At 38.6% G+C, this 22664-nt stretch overlaps 1 protein-coding gene across 10 annotated transcripts in view; it reads left to right on the top strand.

Moving 5' to 3' along the window:
* The window catches only part of FNBP1 (formin binding protein 1), a 125476-nt gene that overhangs the window by 27398 nt on the left and 75414 nt on the right, over positions 1-22664 (top strand). For all 10 annotated transcript variants that reach the window (XM_008578869.1, XM_008578878.1, XM_008578877.1 and 7 more), the window contains exon 2: positions 15577-15692. In XM_008578869.1, coding sequence (XP_008577091.1) covers positions 15577-15692 — 116 coding nt within the window. The remainder of the gene's footprint in view (positions 1-15576; positions 15693-22664) is intronic.

The raw sequence follows: 22664 nt of genomic DNA, 5'->3' as shown, positions 1-22664 counted from the left end.
TTTTTTTAAACTTTTATGCACCCAATCTCAGGGACTTGATATGACTGAAGTTTAAAAAAAAAAAAAAACTTATCATCTTATATATGGAAAATTCTCATGTTATTGCATGCTCTTCATAAATAATTTTTTTTATTTTTTTTTATTTTTACTTTTTTGCAGCTGGCCTGCACAGGGATTAGACCCTGGACCTAGGTATTATCAGCACTACACTCTATCCAACTGAGCTAACCGGCCAGCCCCCATAAATAACATTTTAAAAAGGTCCACGAGAGTACTCGTCTGTTGTTAACAGCACCTTGCAGAGTGGCTGGCACACTGAAACCTAGAATAATAAACTATGTATGTGAACAAAACTGACTTCAACCGGGGTCTAGAAGGAACTCAGTAGCAGAGGTTTCCATTGACTCATTTATGCATTCAGCAAATATTAATCAAAGGACACCCAGGTGGTATGTGCGGTGCCAGTCTTGACTGATGTTGCAGGATGTGGTGAATCGGGCACAGCAAAAGAGATAACTGTATTAGAACCACATGAACAGTAGGTGCCAGGAGCACCTGGCAGTAAATGGAGGGTCACAAAGGTGGCAGCATTGGCAGTAGATTTTAAAATCTAGAGGAAAAGACCGTGGAAAATGAATCCTGGGTTTCTATTTAATGTTAAATGGTATGTCAGTAGGACATTTTTCCTTTTAGTAGAAACTTCAAGCTTGAATAAAATGGCAGTATTTATGCTATTTTATCATGAATTACTAGAAGGAAATGGTAATACAGTAAAATGAAGGTAGACGTTATTTCCATTAATAGATATTCCCTTATGTTAGTTCCTTAGTTGTGCTTAAAATAATAAGTCATGAGTTAAATTAGTATTGTGCTACATTGATAATCACAAAAATATTCCTTGAAGAAAGTGTGAAACACATAGAGAAGTGTAAAATGGGATGAGGAACCCTCGTAATTCTAATCCCCTGAGGTCACCACATATTTATGTGTTTTTGTGTCAAAAAATATAATAGTCTGTTCAGCTGCTATAAGAGAACACCATGAACTGGGCGGCTTATAAACAACAGAAATTTATTGCTCACAGTTCTGGAGGCTGGGAGGTCCAAGACTAAGGCACCAGCAGATTCAGTGTCTATTGAGGACCCACTTTCTGGTTCATAGACAGCTGTCTTCTCATTATAGCCTCATATGGGGGAGGGGAGCGCTCTGAAGTCTCTGTTATATAAGGGCACTAATCCCATTCATGAGGGCCCCACCCTCATGACATAATCACCTCCCAAAGGCCCACCTTCATTGGGGATTAGGTTTCTACATATGAATTTTAGGGGGATGTAAATATTCAGTCTATAATAATAATAAATAAAATTTTAAATAAAACTAAGAAAAACATTTATTCAAAATGTTAATTACCTTCGTGTATGAAGAGTTTATGCAAAAAAAGATAAATACAAAGTTTCTAATAGATAAATGAACAAAGATGAAGAGAATAGTTACAGGAGAAATTTCAAAGGCTAATGAACATGTCTAAAAAGGTTAATTTCATAAATAATCAAATAAATGCACAATAAAGCAGTTTGTGTACCAAATAAGCAAAGTGCCTTTTTTTTGTTTGATGGGAGTATTTTTTTGGAAAATGGTAGTATTCAATTCTGGCCAGGGTCCGGCAAGGTAGGGATCCTTGTTCACTGTTGGTGGGTGTGTAATAGATTTACTTTTTGTAGAAAAGACTTGGGCAGTAGGCAAGGGTGGGTTTTTAGCCAAGATGCCCCAGAACAGCTGGCTGTGTTCTGATTGGATGGGGAGTCTGTTGATACTTGATTGTTAAATATTTTTACTGTCATGCCTGTCACTCCTGCTAATAGGTATCAAGGGGTTTAAGATGTTCATATTCAGAGACCTAGTAGTTCTCTTTTTGGGAATGTAAGCAAATTTATTTTGAATTAATATTTCTGAGATTTCCTTATAGCTTTATACAGTAAAGAACTACTAGCATGTAAGCTCCACGACAATTGGGAATTGGTGTCTTCTCTTTACTTCTATGTCCTCAGTTCCTAGAATAGTGTTTGGCACATAGTAGGTACTCAATAAAATATTTGTTGGATGGATGATATATTTTTGGCATAGAGTAGAAACAGTATATGTTACTTACTGTAATATTTTCTATTCTCATAACTTTCATGAACATTTTTACTTGTTACCTATTATATTTCTGTGGTGGTATATGAAAAATATTTTTGGCTTTTAGATAATAATAGCCCTTTATTTATTTATTTATTTATTTATTTATTTATTTATTTATTTATTTATTTATTTTTATTGTCCTTTTTTTGAGACCAGCCGCACCATGCTCAGCCAGTGAGCTGGTGACCAGCCATCCCCATATAGGATCCGAACCCGCGGCAGGAGCGCTGCTGCGCTCCCAGCGCCGCACTCTCCCAAGTGCGCCATGGGCTCAGCCCAGCCCTGGATTTTTTAAATAGATTTTTTTTTTTTTACCTAAGTGTGAAGTCTTTTTTGCAATCAATAATCAATCCATACTTGGGTATTAAATGGTACCCATTTTCTGAAGATCATTTTATATTTTTGATGGGAAAAAAATAGGAAATACATCAGTCAAGGAAAAAGTAATAGTTCAATACTTTATGTAATAGATTTTTTTATTGACTTTTCTTTCATAAATGTTTTATCTTTATTTTTGATCTCTAGTTCGCAGGGGTTCAAGTAATCTTAAGTTTCTCTTATCCTAAAGATTTTCCCATGAACCCAATTGTAAACTAACAAATAATTATGGCATGTTACAAAAGAATGTATGAAAATGTGTATGTATGGAAAGATATGTACAAAAATAGCAGTAAATGAACACCCATGTACATGCTACCCAGGCAAAGAAGCAGAACATTACTCCACAACCTCCCTATGGTCCCTTTCTGATCACATCTCCCTCTCAGGCTCCTCATCCTAATTGAGTGTTATGCACAATTTTGTATTAAAAATATTCTTTTGTTTTTCTTTATAGTTTTTCATCACTTATGAATGTATTGGTAAAAACTACATTGTTTCATTTTGCCTGTTTTGAGATTTTATATAAATGGAATCAAATGGACAGACAGTTGGGTGGTTTCCAGTATTTTGCTGCTATGAATTATGCTGCTATGCATTTCTCTTGGTGCACATGAGCAAGAGTTTATTGTCTAGGTCCAAAACCTTATGATATATACCCACAGAAATTGCTGGGTCATTATACAAGGGGCACAGGTTCACCTTTACTAGGTAAAACCAATCTGTTTTCTAAGGGCTGCAGCAGTGTCTGAGTGTTCTATTCTACTCCATCCTTGCTAACATTTGATGTTTTCTGATTTAAAGTTTTTTGCCAAAGAGGTGGATGTGAAATGGTATTTCATTGGGGTTTTAATATGTATTTCCTTGATTACTAATAAAGCAAAATATTATTTATTGCTTAAAATTCTTATTCATTATTTTTGCCCCTTTTCCTATTGGGTTATTTGACTGCTTTTAAAACAATTGATTTGAAGAAGTTCTTTCTGGGGGCTGGCCCGTGGCTCACTCAGGAGAGTGCGGTGCTGATAACACCAAGGCCACGGGTTCGGATCCCATATAGGGATGGCCGGTTGCTCACTGGGTGAGCATGGTGCTGACAACACCAAGTCAAGGGTTGAGATCCCCTTACCGGTCATCTTTTAAAAAAAATAAAAATAAAAAGAAGTTCTTTCTGTAGTCTACATATGAGTCCTCTGTTAATCCTACAAATACCTTCTCCCAGTTTGTACTTTATCTTTTTACTTTCCTTGTAGTATCTTTTCACCAACAGAAGTTTTTACTTTTTATATGGTCAAATTTATCAATTTTTTCATAATGGTGCATGCTTTTGGTGTCCTGTTCAAAAATTATTTCCTACCTCAAGATCAGAAAAATATTATCCTATATTGTCTCCTGAAAGTATTATAGTCTTACCTTTTACATTTAAGTCCTTAATTTACCTGGAATCAGTTTTTTTAATATTGTAAGAAATAGAAGTTCCATTTCATTTTTATCCAACAATTTAGATATAAATTATCCCTGCACCTTTTATTGAACAGCCTGTTCTTTCCCCATTGGTCTGTGATGGAGGTGGTGATGATGACGACATTAACATCTACTGAGGGCTCACCACGTGCCTGCCAGGCAGTGTTCTGAGCATGAGATAACTTATGTAGTCCTTATATCAACTCTACAAATAGATTTTGCTTTTATCTCCATTTTTGAGATTAAAAAACACAGAGAGGTTAAATAACTTGCTCTATGGCTGGTTGGTTAGCGTGCAGCCTTATAACACCAAGGTCATGGGTTTGGATCCCCATACCGGCCAGCAACCAAAAAACAACAGCAACAAAAAACTTGCTCTATGTGACATAGCTGACATAGCTGGTATGTCAAAGAGCCAAAATTCAAGCCAAATCATCCTAGCTCCAAAGCCTATAGAGCCTTAGCCATTAAACTCTGCATCTTTTCCATGTGACTACTGCTATCCTAAATCGAGTCTTTTTTCACAGACCTGTTCCTGGCCGTTCTGTTCTTTGTATTTGCCTATGTTTCTGTCTCTTGCCAATACTGCACAGCCTCTTAATTATCACTTTATAATAACTCAGTATCTGGTATACCCTGTTCTTCTTCAAGAGTGTTTTGGCTATTAGTTGACCTTTGCAACTCAATTTAAACCTTAGAATTATGTTCTCTAAAAATCTTTTCGTGGTTTTAATTGGCACTGCATTGAATCTATAGATAATTTGGGAGAGAACCAATATATTTGCAATATATAGCCTTCTAGTCCATGAACATGATATATTTCTCTATTTATGCTGGTTTTCTTTAATGTCATCTTAGTCTGTTTGTGCTGCTATAAAATACCTGAAGTCAAAAAATAATTACATTGTATAATGATGAATACACTAATTATCCTGATTTGAGCGTGATGTATTGCACACAGGTAATGATATTCAACTTTGTACCCCAGAGATATGTACAATCAACTATATTACAATAAAAAAAGAAAAAGAAGGGGTCGGCCCGGTGGCGCACTGCTACAGTGCACCGCTTGGGAGCGTGGTGGCGCTCCCGCTGAGGGTTCGGATCCCACATACAGACCGGTTCCCGCTCACTGGCTGAGCGAGGTGCGGGAGCAGCACCGAGGGTTGCAATCCCGTTGCCGGTCCCCGGTCCGGTGCGGGGGCAACACTGAGGGTTGCGATCCGTTGCCGGACACGGAAAAAGACAAAAGACAAAAAAAAAAAAGAAAGAGCTTTTGGTTTTCAGGAGATTTTTGATTTTGGATTTTCATGGGCCAGCATTTAGATAGCCATAACAACCCCTCTTCTAGTATTTACTTCAACAAGTCATTTTAAACTCCAGCCTTTGTGTCTGATTGTTCCTTCCTGTTAGGCCCATGTTCTCATTTTTATTCCTCTTCTGAGAGTGTCACTGTGAAACAGCTGTTTTTTTGGAATACGGAACTAAATAAGTTATATTTCATAATATTAACAGCTTGAATAACAAAATCTTACATTTATGTACATTATGTCATTTCTTTTTGAAGAACCTGTATGAGGTAGGGGGAGACTTTTCTCATTTTCCAGATGAGGAAACTGAGGCTTAAGGAAAGGAAGAATCTTGCCCAAAGTAACATGACACAACTGTTAGAGTCAGGATTCGAACCCAAGTGTCCAGGCTCCAAGTCCAAAGCTCTTTTGTTATACTCTCTTGCTCAGGAATGTTTAGGAAGATGGAATTTAGAACTGCTGGGTCTGGATTATTGGCCTAAATGGAAGAAAATATTGGTCTATAAGGCTTTTGATTTTTCTAAAAAATTCGGTTTCTCTTGTTTAATGAGAAAGTGAGCTTCGTATAGTAAAAACAAAACAAAATAAAACAAAACAAAAAACCTCTTTTCAGAATCATAGATTATATCTTTAAACCTCATTAAATAATTTAAAAACACAGGCTGTCACTCCCATAGCAGTCTCAGAAAAAGGGATCATATTAGTTGGCAAACACGCACCACCAATTCTGAAATCACCAGTCCGGTGACATCCCGGCTATGGTCTCCGTGACCCTGACTGATCTAGCCCTTTCCCAGTATCTTCTCACTCCAGGTACACTGGATATCTTCCACTTCCTTCAACTTGCCACATTCTTTCCCTCCTCAGGCCTTTGCACATTCCCTTCTGCCTGGAATGAGTCCACATTCCACCTTCAGGAGCTTCCCCCTGTTTTGCCTGGCTGACATTTACTTACCATTCTCATCTTGGTTTAGAAATCACTTCCTCTGAAAGGCTTTCCTTAATCTCATGTCTAGCTCGCATCCCACAATTATATGCCCCAACTGCCTTTTTATTTTAACCCCCATTAAAATTCTACTATTTTCCACTATAATTCCAGTGCTTAGCACACAGTAATATGATCATCAAAAAGCCCGGTGCTTTCCATCTCTTGGCTCTGCCATTCCCAGCATATCAGCGATGCTTTCTCATGGTTGCAGGAATTCCAGTCATTACCGGCAGCTATGACCATGTCAAGGAGTGAAGAGGAGGGGTTCATTGGTGGAGGAAAACCTTTCTCAGTACCTGTCTCATAGGTACCCCTCATCTCGTTAGCCAGGGTGATGTCTCATGCTCATGTTGTAGCTGCAAGCGAGATGGGTGAAATGATCTTGTAATAGGACAGGTGCTCTGCCAAAGGGAAGAAGGGATGGTGGGGGCTGGCTGCTGGATTGTCAGCCAAGGGATATCTTACAGAACCAGGGGCTGGAAGAACAGGCCAGTATCTCAGAGGACTTGATTGAAGTGGTAAGCTCACAGGTACATCCATTTTGAATGCCCAGGGTAATGTCTTGCATCTTCTTTACTGTTCATCTCTGCAGACTAGTGATTTTTTTCCCTAATTTGGCATGGCACATGGACAAAAATTGCCACTTACTAGTTTTTACCTCTTAGCTTCAGCACCTATTCCCAGGGAGTTTTTGATTGGTCCCGTGTATCCTGTCATGTGGGTCGTTGGGTCAGATGCTCACCTGTGGCAGTGGGGTTGACAATTTAGATTTCTTCTTTTAGAAAGAGACATCGCTTATGTGTTTGCTTAACCTTTACTTATATAAGGAGAGTGAAGGAAAATGGTCAGGGCCCCTCAGATTATCAGAATCTTGCCAAGCATTTGATGTAAATATGCATGTGCGCCCAGTTGTTCCTTGGCTATTGTCTAATGTAATTGCACATGTGCACCCAGGTGTCCTGGGTTATGCACTTAAGTATAAAGGATGAGTGGCTCTGATCCATGGGCCACCTCCCCTGCCCTTGGGATGCCCCCAGGGGTCACGGGGAGGTCGCTACTGCTGCTAGAGGCTGTTGCTGCCAGTGTCCCTGGATGCCCCGAGAGGCCACTGCTACTACTGCTACTGCTACTACTGCTGAGAACTGAGCTCGTGTTGTCTGCCAATGGCTCCTGGGATCTTTCCCAATTGCCTAGCGTGGACCTGCATGGGGGGTCTGTGACCCAGTCTCTACAGAGGGTTTGAAGGGTCTAAGCCCTAGCCCTGACAATACAAATGGAAACTTAGTATAAATAAAATAATGAAACGTTTTGGCTTTAATTATGAATTGCCTAACAATACAATTGCCTAACCCGACAATTTACAGATCTGGCTTTTTCTTCTCATTAAAAATTTAGCTTGTGGGGCTGGCTGGTTAGCTTTGTTGGTTAGAGCATGGTGGGGATAACACCAAGGTCAAGGGTTCGGATCCCCATACTGGCCAGCCGCCAAAAAACAAAACAATTTAGCTTGTATACTTGGCTTTTCTCTAGACTTTGGATTGCCTTCAAAGTTCTTCCTGATATTTAGTGTGGTTTCTTTTCTTTTTTTTTTTTTTCCTCTCTTTGTCTCCCTCTTTTTTCCCCTTATGGTTGGTTTTAAACTTTGTTTCCTGGAGAGAGAATCACTTGCGGAAATAGTGTGGGCTGTTTGAGAGGCAGTTAGTTCTCCAGGATGGATGCAGGACAGCTGGAGGTCGAGAAGCCGACTGAACCTTCTCACCTGCTGGCTGAGCAGGCTCAGGAAAGAGAACAGTTCATATGCAGACAGCCTTCATTGTCCAGCCTCTGCAGAGAAACCAGGAAATAAACAAGTAGATTCCATTTCCAGGTTGAAGCCAGACACCAATGATATAAATGTTTGTCGTAAAGACGTGTGCGTCTTACAATCACAACTCGCTAAGCCCCTCTTGCTTTCTGTCACAATGAAATAGAGCATTTTTTATTATTAAGAGCAAGATTTTGCTTTCTGGGATTCATTTCTATCTTCATTAGAGCTGATTAGCCTGCCACAATTACAAGTTAGACCCATTCTTCTGAGACTAATTTTTATAGCCTCATCATCCTTTATACTTTTCTATTGAAGATGACAATCTATCTGGAAGAGTAATTGTTTGGGGGTTTTTTGGCAGCTGGCCAGTAAGGGGATCTGAACCCTTGACCTTGGCCTTATAGCACTGCACTCTGAGCTAACTGGCCAGCCCTGGAAGAGTAATTTTTAAAATATTTTTTAAATTAGGGGGTATTTTTTTTCAGTGAAAAATAAGCACTTTTTAATCTGGTTTTTTTTTTCCCCCTTGAAAATCTTATTGTTTACCATCACTTCACTGAGGATGCTTGGGACAGTTACAGATGTTTGTGTGTGTTTGTTTGTTGCTTTTACTGTATCCAGGGGAACAGAGAGAGAAGCTAAAAGTGACTAAGGTGTTCTCAAAACTTTGAAAGAGGCTGGAAGCTAATTGCAGTTTCTTAAAGAAATACGTTCCCTAGCAGTTTCCCCTCCAAATCTCATCTGCTCGGACTCCAGCATAGTCAAAATTCTGGTGCTTTTTCTACAGGTTATAATTTCTCTCCTCTCCTTTTATTTCAGGATGCAATGTAAAATTGTATTGTACTCGGCTTAGGGCGTCCCTGCATTCATTAGCCCTGAGCCTTCCACTTTCTGTGTCCTTCTGTTCCTTGTCATCTTGCATCTGCCTCCCTATTGCCCTTTTACACAATATAATTATTGTTACAAAAACACGAAAGTGCAACTTTTTGTGTTCTGTCTTTCTACTTTTTTTCTATTACTAACTTCATCTGTGTGCTGTTTCCTCTTAAACTTCAGCTAAGGTTTTTTGTTTGTTTAATTATTTTTTAACCCGTACACATACTTTCATCTTGTGTTTGTTAACATTCTTATCTATTGTGGTTAGACTGCAACAGCTGGAAAGAGCCATGAACATACAATAATTCCTTCGCATTTTCACTTTCACAACACAAAAACAGATTTATGGCTGATTACAGCAAATAAGCCTGAATTTATACCTGTTTTAATGGCAAGTTGTAGAATTGCAATTTAAAGGATTCTGAATTCAGTAAGGCCTTTCATTTTCTGTGCTTTCCCTTTTTAATTAAAATCTGTTGTGTTAACTTGACTGCTCAACTGTGACACTGATGTTGGAGTCTCTATTTTGTCAATTACATCACAGGTTCCTGCTTTACCAGGCATTTTCAACCCAGACAGCACACCACCCTAACTCAAAAACCAATTTCAGAAACAGCAGATGAATATATGATTTTATGTAATCTGTATCTACTTGTATTGCCAAAACATAGGGTATCTGTGCTCCTTGAAATAGACCTACTTTCTGCCTTTCACATTTTATCTATTTTTTCTGTGGGTAAACAATGAGGTTACTTGAGTTACAATTTTTCATCACTTCAAGGTTTGGCACTTTTAGAATTAAAAATATATTTGGGTATTTCTGCTTTTAACATAATGTATGAGAAAAATTCACAATTTGTGGAAATTAATTTAAATCTTAGTTAAAATCTGGAGAAGTATAGTTTCAGGTGCTATTTGTGATGACACGTTTTTGTAAAGTTTTTAAACATTTTTTTTGTTTCTGTATGTACAGCTGTTTTAATACTCAGAACCAAATTGACTTCTTAAATGGAGGTTTCCTTACAGTTAGTCTTTGGGTAAATCAATACCACTGACACTTTCTCTCAGAGATAAGAGGAAGTTAATGCCAGTAATGTTATCCTAAGGGATTCTGTTTAAATAGAGCCATTTAAGGTCTGCTTCTCAAAGTGCCCAAGTCCTTAGAAAAGAGACCTTATCAAAAATTAGAGTATCCTAAATTAGAAGTCTACATAGCACAGATGGAAGAAGACCGGTAATATGGTCATACTTATTCTGGTTCAATCTTCACTGTGTAAAGGACTATAATCACTGTATAGTACATAAAACCAGACCTGAAAATAATTATAAAATCAGCAACTACATAATTGTACTTTTTTTTCCAGTCTTTTCAGTTTATTCAGTCTCTCATAGCTGAAAGCTCCTGGCACAAACCTTTGGTTGGTTTGAATCAAAGAGCAGTGTGAAATCAAGGTGAGAGGGCTTTAGGGATGTTCTTGAAAGGTACCTTCAGGTTGTAACCAGCTACTTGGAAACATTCATTTGCAGTTCTGTTGATAATTTTAGAGTTAATAGTTGAGAGTGTGTATATATAATGTGCACTTATAAATTAAACATTATTTTCCATTAGGTTGTTACCTGACTTTCTTAATCTTTGGAAATGTGCAGCTTTGAAATAAAAATTTTAGAGTGTGGTCCTTGGACCTCTGGAGGTTCCTGAAACCTTCTCATGGAGTCCACAATGTCAGAACTATTGTCATAATGGTTGTCTTTTTCACTGTGTTGACATTCACACTGATGGTGCAAAAGCAGTGGTGGGTAAAACTACTGGCACCTTCACAGGAGTCAGGGCTGTGACTCCAAACTGTACTGGTAGTTACTGAATTGTTCACCATTAGCTACTAATGTAACTACAAAAATTTTGGTTTTATTTTAAAATGTCCTTGATGAATCAGTGAAGATTATTAATTTTATTAAATCTTGACCCTTGAAAATACATCTTTTTAGTAGCATGTGTGGTAAGATAGGAAGTGTGCATAAACCACTTTAGTGCATACCAAAATACTTATGTGATTGATTGAGTTCTAGGCAGAACTAGCTGGTTTTTTCAGGGGACATCATTTTTACTTCAGAGTACAATTGACAAACTCTTGAGGATTTGGCAAACATTTACTCCAAAATGAATAAAGTGAGCCTGTCACTTCAACAACTGATAATATTTGTTGCCAGAGATAAAATTCTAGCTTTTAAGTGAAAATTAGAAGTTTGGGAAATTTGTACTGTGAGCTTGACAGCTTCCAAATATTTAAAGACTCATCAGAAAAGATGAGATGGGTAGTGATATAAACAAATGTGATTTTTTGATATTCTGTAATGAAACTTGTCAACACTTGAAAGATCAGCATGTGTCAGTGAGATAATATTTTCTAAATGACCAACCAATGATGTTGTACAATCATGCATGGCAAAGGTCCACTCAAAGTGCAGGACAGACTAGTGGATTTTATTGTAACCAAGTATGAAAGTTCATTGCTATGGTTTCAGATTTCATATTGCAACTAGCCTTTGAGAAACTACTACTTGTCAAGTTTTGATGTGGTATCAAAGAAGAATATCTACAATTATCTAAGAAGGGTATTGAAGTTCTCCTCTGCTTTCTAACTACATATCTCTATGAAGCTGTATTTTTTTTATATACTTCGACCAAAGTAAGGAACTGCAGTAGATTGAATGCAGAAACATTTATGAGATTCCAGCTGTCTTCTATTAAGCCAGACATTAAAGAGATTTGCAAAAATGTGAAACAGTGCCACTTTTCCCACTATTTTTTGTTTTGCTTTGGAAAGTACAGTTTTTAAAAATAAAAATATGCCATTTACATTAACATGTAATGGATTTATTGTTTTTTTAAATGAATTAATACATATTAAGAAACATTTCTCCGTTTTTAATATCTGATAGAGTAAATACTTGGGATCCTCAATGATTTGTAAGAGAGCAAAGGGGTCCTCAGAACCACTGTCCTGTGACATCAAGCAGGAGGGGATGCATTTTTGATAATGGAACCATCCCCAAAGTTGCAAAGGCTATATTTTAGAGGACCATTTATAATATTTGCTCACAAAAGAGTCTTTTTAGGATTTGGAATTTTTTTACATTAAGTTTTCCACATCTTAGTAAAGAATGTAAGTGGGTTGATTAGTTTTTCATCTGTTTTGAATTTTCTTTTAGCTGTTGTCAAAAACGTCCATGCTGCAGTGATCCATGTGACAGCAAGAGTAGTGTGGCATCACCAGAGGCAACTTATATAGTATAAAAAGAGCTGTGCCATAGGAGCAAGCAAGCACTAATTTATTTGTTACTGTGTAAAGTTTTCATTATTAAGATCTTCTATCTTACTTGGACCCTGTCATTTTCATAAGTGCTTTACTATAGCCTGCAGAATGGTCTTGAATACAGACAACTTTATTGAAAACATTGTTGGTTTGAGGTCAGTAATTTTTAAAGTGAACTCAATTCAAATGTAGATGGTTTTGTTTTGTTTTTATGGGCTTTGGTATCAAAAGCTGTTGGTTTATATTGTATACATCAGGGCTAAAAAGAATTGCAAGCTAATAGGAAAAGGTATGTAGTCAGATTGCTAACAGGACACAGAATCTGGGAGCATATGTGTGTTCTTAGCAAGTTTTCAAAGCAGCACCTCTAACTGCTGAAAACAGCCAAGGCTTTGGAGATGATGGGGATTACACAGAGGGGAGGGCTCTTAAATAGAGGGAGGGTTGTTTATCATTTTAAAAATAAATATAGTTGCTATGAAGCTAGATCAACAAAGGGTTACTGCTTAGCAGAGGGCTTTAAAGAAGACTTGCTCTAAATTGCTAAGAATGATTTGTAATCATTACTTGAATTGTTTGTATATTTGTTCTCCCAAATAGTTTAAAGAGACCTACAGTCTTGTTTACACTACTAATTTGCTTGACAACCCTTGTCTTTGCAGATAACATAAACAATCTGCTGAGCAGTGTTTCTTGAGACGGAATCCAGGGGGTTGTGGAATATATTATTGAGGACCAAGAATCAATGACAACTTTAAATATTTGTCCCTTATTTTTATGATAATATTAAAACTTATTAGCTATAAAGATAAAGATTTTACAGTGATTATTTTCAATTAGAGAAACATTTTAGTAAAATAAGACATTAATTTCATAAGATGATGTTTCTCCAATTGTTCTGTGGGCCTAGGTGGCAGTAAGATTGAGGAAATTAGTTTTCTTCAGAAGAGGATTTCTCTAGTTTGAGAAAGTGTTATTGACTCTGTTACTTGCCTGCCCACCCACCCGCTCCCAAGTTTGGATTATATGGAAGATGTACCCCTTTTACAGTTCGCACTGCTTTGAATGAAAAATAGAGTCAAAGCACAATGACAGACTTAAAATTGATGCTGGATTTAAAATGCTAGATTTGCAAAACAAGCTGAATGTACAGCATGTTGCCTACAGTTAACAATACTGTATTACATACTTTGCAAAGAGGGTAGATCTTAAGTGTTCATATCACACACAAAAAATAATAAAAGGGTGAGAGGAAACTTTTGGAGGTGACAAATATATTTATGGGGTAGACTGTGGTGATTGGTGGGTGTATCCTTATCTCCAAACTCATCAAGTTGTATACATTAAATATGTACAACTTTTTTATATCAACCATACCTCAGTAAAGTGGTTAATAACAACAGCCTGAAGTATGACACTGAATGTGTACTGTTAGATTACACATACATGTGCTAGGATTAAATAGTAGCTTTGTGTTTTTATATTCGGTTTGGCATTTCCCCATTTTGCATGATCCTCATGACTGATTTGTGAAATTTGGCAGAGACTGTATCTGCATCCTATAGGCAAATGACTAAAACTTTGGGTTGTTTCGTGACCTGTTTCTGTGAAGTCCCATTGCGGGGGCTAGAACCTTCATCCTCTGTCCCTGTTTCTTCTCAGGAGAGATCAAACTTTCTATCTTTGCCTCACTTGAATTCTCTCTTTCCAGTGATGTGCTAATGCTCTCTCTGGCTCACTTCCATTGTCCTATCTAGGCTCCCCTTCCTGGGCCAGGCCCTCTACTAATTCTATGCAGAGTTGCAATCGTCTTTGGCACTCTGATCCTTGGCTGTTGCTTTAGATCCACCGGCTCACTGGCCTCCCTCCTTGAGCTCTGAGTAGATCTGTTTTTCCAGCTCTCCTCTGGACATACCAGTCCCTCATTCACCATATCAAAACTACATTTCTGGGCCGGCCCGGTGGCGCACTGGATAGTGCGCCGCTTGGGAAGCGTGGCGGCGCTCCCGCCCGAGGGTTCGGATCCCACATACGGGCCGGTTCCCGCTCACTGGCTGAGTGAGGCGCGGGAGCAGCGCTGAGGGTTGCAATCCCGTTGCCGGTCCCCGGTCCGGTACGGGGGCGACACTGAGGGTTGCGATCCGTTGCTGGACACGGAAAAAGACACACACAAAAAAACTACATTTCATTTCCACCCCAGACTTCCCATCTATCTAGTCACAGGAAGCAAAAGCCACTCTGGAGTCCTCCCTGTTTCTCATATCCTTCCCAGCCTCCTCATCCATCCAATCAGTTAGTAAGACTAATTGATTCTATTTGTTAAATGCCTCTAAAACTCTTCTGCTCCTGTTTTCTCTCATCTGGACTACTGGAACATTCTCCTAACTTTCATCCCTTGATGATTCTAAATATATCTATGGTCATGCCACTCTTGTAGGCCTACTTGTGCCTACAGGAGAGTCTAAGCTCCTTAGCTCGTTGTTTGAGGTCTTGGGTGATCTGGCCATGGACTGTCTCTAGTCTCATCACCCACTCCCCCATTCTGTTTTGCCCCACCTCAACCCCACCTTGTACTCAATCAGGACAAACCTTGTACTCAAACAGTCCTGAACATGCCTGTGCATTCGCTGTTGCTAGATACCTGCCCCCTCTCATTCTTCCAGACTGGGAATCACATTCTGCAAGTTAGGCCTGTATTGCTGTTCATCTTGGTTCCTCAGCTCCAAGCATTGGTCCTGGCACACAGTGTGGGCTTGATATATGTTTGAATGAATTAAGTCTATGAGAGTTCTTCATTTGAAGAAAGAAGAATCTTGTAACTCTTTTCTCCTCCTACTTCCATGTCCCCAATTTAATTAGCTGTTTTGCACGATTACCTAGAGATAACAGTTAAGGTGCTAATAGCATGGCTGTGCGTGCGTGCATGTGTGTGTGTGCACGCGCGTGTATTTCACCTGTCCGTTTTTGGCATCTGGGAAAGACGTTTTCCTTTGCAGTGGGACATTAATTCCAAAAACCATGTTTCTAAAAGGAATAGGAAACATGAATGAATGGGTCAGAGTTCAGTACTCCAGGCAGTTTTCAAACCAAATTTGGTAATGTTGATTTAAAACTGCTCCACAAAAAAGCACCCAAGTATAATCATGGAAAATATTTGCACTACTTTCTGTGTAGCAATATATTGTTAAGAGAATTGTTCGCTGAAATTATGTTACTTACAGAGAAAGACTCTAAACTCTCTTTCTTTTTTTTAAACAGGATCAGTTTGACAACTTAGAAAAACACACACAGTGGGGAATTGATATTCTTGAGAAATACATCAAATTTGTAAAGGAAAGGACAGAGATTGAACTCAGCTATGCGAAACAACTCAGGTAAGTTGATACTGAAAAAGATTGTTAGCTGCAAAATGGTGTAAGGATAACATATTCTCATTTTATAGTATATATAATCCTTTAAATATTTTTCTCTTTTAGGTAAGGTAATATTTCAATAGAAACAATCACTTTTAATTCAGAAAATTAATTTTCATAGAACAGTAAAAGTAAAAACTAAAAAATTGCTTTTAGGCTCAGTATTTTTTGTTTTTTGCTGCTGGCCAGTACAGGGATCGGAACCCTTGACCTTGATTTTATAACACTGCACTCTAATCAACTGAGCTAACCAGCCAGCCCTAGGCTCAGTTTTTTAAAAAGGATATTTGCTGAATTTGGGAGCAGACTTTTTCAGTAAACTTTTTATTGAAATATATGTACAGAGAAGTGCACAAATCATAAGTATACAGCTCCATAAATTTTCACAACATGAACACACGCATGTAACCAGCACCCAGGTCAAGAAACAGAAAATGACTAGCCTCGGAAGCCTCCTAGTCTCTTCTAGTTCACAACCATACCCTCCGCCCCCTGACCCCAAGGCACTCTCCTGACTTCTACCAGCATGGGTTAGTAGTGCCTATTTTTGAACTCTACATGAACATAATCACTTGGTATGCATTCTTTTGTATCTGGCTTCTTTTGTTCTACATTTTGTTTGTGAGATTTATCCATGTTGCTAGATGTGGTAGTTTGCTTATTTTCATTGCTATTTAGTATTTTGTATAACTGTACCAGAGCTCATCCGTTTTACAGCCACTGGGCAATTGGTTGTTTCCAACTTGGGGATATAATGAATAGCACTTCTACAAGCATTTTTGTACAAGGCCTTGGTGCGTATCTCAACACATTTCTTGGTATATACTTAGGTGCGAAATTGTTGGGTATGTTTAGCTTTAGTAGATAGGGTCAAACGGTTTTCCAAAGTCCTTGTACTAATTCTCACTCCCTCCAGCAGTGTGTGAGAGAGACTACAGAGCAGTATTTCACATGTACTTTGGACCTCCTTAAATCTTTTTTGGGGGGATAGCTGGACAGTATAGGGATCCAAACCTGTGATCTTGGTGTTATAAGGCTATGGTCTAACCAACTGAGCTAACTGGCCAGCCCCCCCCACCCCCTAAATCTTTAATGATGAAATTATCCAAGAAATTAATTTTTATCTAAAATATTTAAAAGTTGCTGGTAGAACTAAGCTTGAACTCGAAGTGGCATACAAAATCTTTAATGATTTCTTGTTGTGTAGTTGAATTGGTTTAAGCATTTTGTTTTAAGACTTGTTAAGGATATAGATGATTTTGGGTTTAGGAATATTTAGTCTTAATCCAAAGACCATCTACATAAGGTCATGTGTCCTCGAAAGAGTACAGGTTCTTATAGGTTTTTTGTTGTTGTTTAAATAAGCACCTAAGTGGTACGTATGGAATATTTTTATGGATGACAAGTCTTGTGTCTATTGAGTAAATAAAATGTAAAACATGGCTCAATGAAATAATTTTTATAACTCAAGGATCCAGATCTGTTTCTAGTGCCCTGTGTGCATGTCAGCCTCGTTACCACTTTAAGGCTTTTAGAAGTGAAAGTAGGAATGGAACACGGTCTGCTTCCTGTTGATTATTTAAATATTGCACTGTTAGTCATAAACTGTGAAGAGGGTTCCACAGCAGCCTCAGCATGGTCTCCTGCATTCTGCTACCTCCCTGGAAGCTCCTTCCAGACTCCCCTGCTGGCTCCTCCTTTCCCACCACTTCTTCACATTGGTGTGCCCAGCACCCAGTTCTTGGTCATTCTCCCTTCTCAGTCTGTACTCTCTCGATAATCTCAACTGTCTCGTGGCTTTAGGTAGGATCTGTATGACAGTGACTCACAGATACAGATCTCCAAGCCAGACCTCTTTCCTGAATTCCAGAAATAGCTTGCTCACAATCTCCACCTAGATGCCTAAAAAACATCTGAAATGTAGCATGCCTGAAACCAAACTCCTGACCTCCTCAGCTCAAAATCTGCATCTCCACGGCCCAGCTTTCCCCCTTCACTTGAGGGCAGCTGCATCCCTCCTGGCTTAGGTCAAAAACCTTGCAGTCATCTTTGGCTTCCCTCTTTCTCTCATATTCGTCAGGAAATGCTGGAGACTCTACTCTCCAGATTTATCCAGAATCCGGCCACTTCTTATCACTTCCGCTGCTACTACTGTGGTCCAAGTCACCATTATCTCTTGCTTGGATGATTATGAGTCTTCTAACTGGTTTCCTTTACTCTGTCCTTGTCCTATATTGTCTGTCTCTTTTCTATAATGCAGCCAGATCACGGTATCCCTCTATTCAAAATTTCAATAACTCCCCATTTCATTCTGAGTAAATCCAAAATCCTTACAGTGAAGTTCTACAAAACCTTACATGATCTGGCCTCCCATATCTCTCATGAACCAAATCCATCCACTGCTTAGTTTTGTAAATAAAATTTTATCGGAACATAGCTGCGCCTACTCATTTATGTATTGTCTGTGGCTGCTTTTGCAAGACAACTGGCAGCTGAGTAGTTGCAACAGAGACTGCAGTCGCCCGTATGTCTGAAATATTTACTGTCTGGTCCTTTACAGAAAGAGCTTGTCAACCTCTGCCGTAGGTTACTATCAATTCAAGGCAGTGTAGGTTGAAATTCCTAATATAATTTTTTTTCTTGTTTTTGTTTTTTCTTAGCATACAATTCTAAAACAGCATATATGATTTGTATAGGAGACTCGATTATTAATTGCCATTAGCAACAATTTTTTTTCTTTTTCTTTTTTTTTTAAAGATGACCGGTAAGGGGATCTTAACCCTTGACTTGGTGTTGTCAGCACCACGCTCTCCCAAGTGAGCTACCCGGCCATCCCTATATACGATCCGAGCCCATGGCCTTGGTGTTATCAGCACCGCACTCTCCCGAGTGAGCCACGGGCCAGCCCTATTTCTTTTTTTAAAAAAACTAAATTATTTGTTATGACCAGATAATGACTTTATATGATTAAAAATCCTAAAGCTACAAAATGGTATACAGTGAGGTGTCTCTTCTCCTACCCCTGTCCAGTAGTCTCCCTTCTTGGGGACAACCAATGTTTTCAGTTTCTTACACATCCTTCCAGAGAGACTTTATGCATATATAGGCAAATATGTGTGTGTTTTCCTCCTCACTTGCCAGCACTTTGGTATGCCCCTTGCTTTTCTGCATCCTGGAGATAGTTGCAAGCATTCATTTTTATTTTTACAGCTTTACTGTATTGTACTGGATTGATGCACATTTTGATTTTTCCAATTGTTTGCAACTGTGAACAAAGTTGTAACGAATGACCTTGAATTACCACCGCCTAGGTCAGCATATCTGGAGGCGAGGTACCTAATGTAACACTTGTGATTCCAGTGGAGACTACCAGGCTGCCCTCCTTAGAGGCTGTGGCCCTTGACACTATCAGCGGTGTGGGGCGGTGCCTGCGTAACTTCAGCCTCACTGGTGCTTCATGGTACCAAACTCTTTGATCTTTGCCAACTTGATATGTAAAAGTTGGTACTTTTGAGTGTTAATTTGCATTTCTCTTGGTATGAATGAGGTTGAGCATCTTTTTATACATTTGAGCCATTTATACTTTCTTTTTTACGAACCATTCAGGTTCTGGTCTGTTTTTATTGGAGCTCATTGTAAAGGGTAACTAGGTAGGAATCATTTTATAAAACATATTGCATGTTGTATATGTCATACATATAGAGAATTAAATTTAAAATACTTCAGCAGTGAAAAAGGACGTTAAAGTGAGGGATTTACTGAACTTTAAATATTAATCTCTTATAAGATTTATCAAAAAGATTATGAAAAACTTGTAGGATGTAGTTGCTGCATATGTGTGTTTTTTTAAATTCCGTGTTGCAATTTGAAACAGGCTCAGTTGACTCACTGCTATGAGAGATAAAGAAAATGATATTTGCAAGTTTTGCTTCCTCTTCTAACTGAGTTATATGATTTGGTTCTGTCACTCAAGTCCCTCAGTTAACTTGGCTTAGTTCTGTATGTAAGTGTCGGCTTATGCACACCACCATTCCTTCTTCCACAGCTTCTCCACTTGTTTCTTGGCATCAAAGAGGATGTCCCCCCCTACTCGGAGCTTACAGCATGTTCCTCGGGTTGTCTCGTGCGTGCGAATGCCACTGTACTGGAAGAACACTTTGCCTTGGTCGTTCTCCTGTCATACTTTCTTTCCCTCCAAATGTCATTACTACATTGTCTTTTGATGGAACAGTCTGGGGCCACCCCAGTTTTTTTTCTTTGTGGGCAACTTGGCTCTTTCTGAGTAAATACGTGAAGAATTTTTTGTTCAACTTAGCAGTTTGATAACTTCACCATGCTCTTCTTGGTGTGGACCAGTCTTAATCAGTTTTCCTTAGAGCCCTTTCATATGCACATTCTTTTCATTTATTTCAGGAGAACTTTCTTTGATTATATTTGGATTTTTTTTCTATTCTGCTTACTGGGTTATATACTTCAGAGATACAAGTAATTCTCATATTACATCTTCTTGTTGTTTAGATCCTCTTTTTTCCTGATTACGTTAGTGGTTTTCACACTAAGGTTACTTCAGAACTTTCCTCTATTAAATGTGATATCCAGACTAATTTACTTAGTAGTTCTATAGTGGTAAGTTTTAGTCCTCAGTTCATTTCCTTAGCTGTGTATCTCCCTTTTCATGCCACTCTGTTTTATCCCAGTCTTGGGATTCTTGCTTTATTGGCTTTGTGTTTTTATTGTTTGTTTATAGTGTAAAATCGCCTGGAGGAGTTTGATTCTTCTTATTTTTCTTATATGTTTTTTTCCAGACTGGGTTTTCTCTGTCGTTTTCTTCCTCTCTCCCTCCCTTCCTTCTTTCCTTCCTTCGTTCCTCTCTCTGTGTTACCTGTCATATCTTTTCACCTTGCTCGTATTTAATGTGGGCGGTTTAGTGAAGTGGTAATAACCCCTACCATATAAGGTTGTTGATGGGACTTACTGAGATGAAGCATGTAAAGTTCTGGGGTGGACACCTGGCACATTTTTGTTATTAATGTAAGCAACACCAGTGCCCGCTTGCTCTGATGGAGGGCAGGTGAATGTTCCCTGCCATGCTTTCTTCCTTTTCTGGTTCCATCAGTCTTTCCTCTGAGTTCCATTTGAGGCTGGGGTATTATTGCATGTTCTGCCCGGGTTGCTGAAAGCTGAGGGTGGGTTAGAGTCACAGTGGGGAAAAGGGCCCAGCTTTGAGGTCTGCTGTCTCTTCTGAAACTTTGTTAGAGGTTCTGTTTGGGGGTTTACTCCATTTGGCCAAAGATATATCCTAGTCCTCTGGAATCCCTAGGTTTGGGGTGGTTCTCCCCATGTATTCAGCTTGGTGACCTGGAAGGTGCAGATCCAGGTGGCAAGCCCCTGCTCCTTCCCAACTCTTGGAATCCACCTGAGTGGTCAGCGTGGACGTCTTCCTATCTGAGTTCTTCTTTCACTATTTCTCACCACTCAATTTACTTCTGTCTGAGTCGATTTTCAGGGTTTGTGGACTTACCTCCCTTCCTGTGACTGTGAGGGTCCATTCTCCCAGAATCTTCTATCCCTCTTCCTGGCCACTACTTTCCAAAGTATGTGAACTGAGGTTAGACTCCTTTCTTTGTTTATTTTCTGCTGTTGAAAAATTCCCTGGCTTTTGTTTTTCATCTTTTGTTGTTGGGAGAGCACAATTCTCTGATCGAATTTTATCCTATCATCTTTATCTGGAAATCTTGTGGTGAGCTTTTAAAAAAATAAAGAAAAAAAAACTCCAAAACATTCCTGGGCCCTACCCTGGACCTTCTATTTCAGAGGGTCTGGAATGGGGCCCAAGTATCTCATTTTTAAAAACCTCTCTGTGGTCTTAGAATCAAACAAGTCTAAATCCAGCATCCTTATTAAAGGGTGTATATTTTTCTCTTACCTTTTAATTAGTCTACCTGAAGAGCAAGTTGATTACAGAAAACAGTTCAGATTTCTCAGAAAGACTCCATAAATTTAAAGATGATATTTTGTGGTTTATTTGCTTGCTTGTTTTTTAAACAGCTTCATACAAATAGAGTGAGAGAGCCTGTCCCTAGAGAATGGAAACGGAAAGTTGATCTTTTTTGTAGTGGTCCTTGAGAGAAATATCCTCAGACCTGAAGTTCACTTCTAGGTCTCTTTAGCTTTTAGGTCCCTGTTGGTATTTTTCGAGTGAATTATTCATAGTGCTTTTAAGAAGCATTTTGAATGCAACACTGTCAATGTGATACTCATTTATCAGAACTTGGTGGTGTTTACAGTTATCACCCACAAAGGGTCTTTCATCTCCTGTTTAGGATTTGGCTGGTAAAGGGGAACAATAAAAAAAGCTGGTTCTACCTGGATCTATTCAAGCTAGGTTTCCTTCAAGTAGATGTAAAATTTAAATGACATTTTTGGCTGCTAAAAATATTTAAAATCATGTACTAAAAATATTTCACATGTAGCCACTAGGCTTTTCCAGTACTCCAGTCGCCCGTATATGCCACTCTAAATATACTTGGGAAGTCATTTGTTGATTATATAATTTGTTTGCACACACTCCCCTTTCATTCCTGATACTTGTGGTATTGTTTTTACTACATCTACCTTCTAAGGAGTGGTTGTGATAAACCAACTCAACAAACTGTGCTGAGCTTTCAGCATAAAATATTTCTCCTTTTTCCCGTATTTTTTCTCTAAGGCACACCTCTTAAGGAAATATTGCTAGATTTATTAGATAAACTGTGCTATGTATCCACAGCATCAGTAGAGATGGTGTAGCTTATACCCTGAAGGGTGTGCTCCCGTCCTAGCAACCTTCCAGGGAATACGTTCTTATTTCATCAGTTGGTCTATGATTTCTAAATTGTTATAAATTCCCATCTTCATTTTTTTTTTTTTTTTTTTTTTTTGCATGGGGGGGGG

Source organism: Galeopterus variegatus, unplaced genomic scaffold (genome assembly GCF_000696425.1).
Source record: "Galeopterus variegatus unplaced genomic scaffold, G_variegatus-3.0.2 Scaffold1777, whole genome shotgun sequence".
In the NCBI taxonomy this organism is placed as follows: domain Eukaryota; kingdom Metazoa; phylum Chordata; class Mammalia; order Dermoptera; family Cynocephalidae; genus Galeopterus; species Galeopterus variegatus.
The sequence above is the reverse complement of the archived record's forward strand: the minus strand, read 5'-3'. Positions and strand labels throughout refer to the sequence as shown.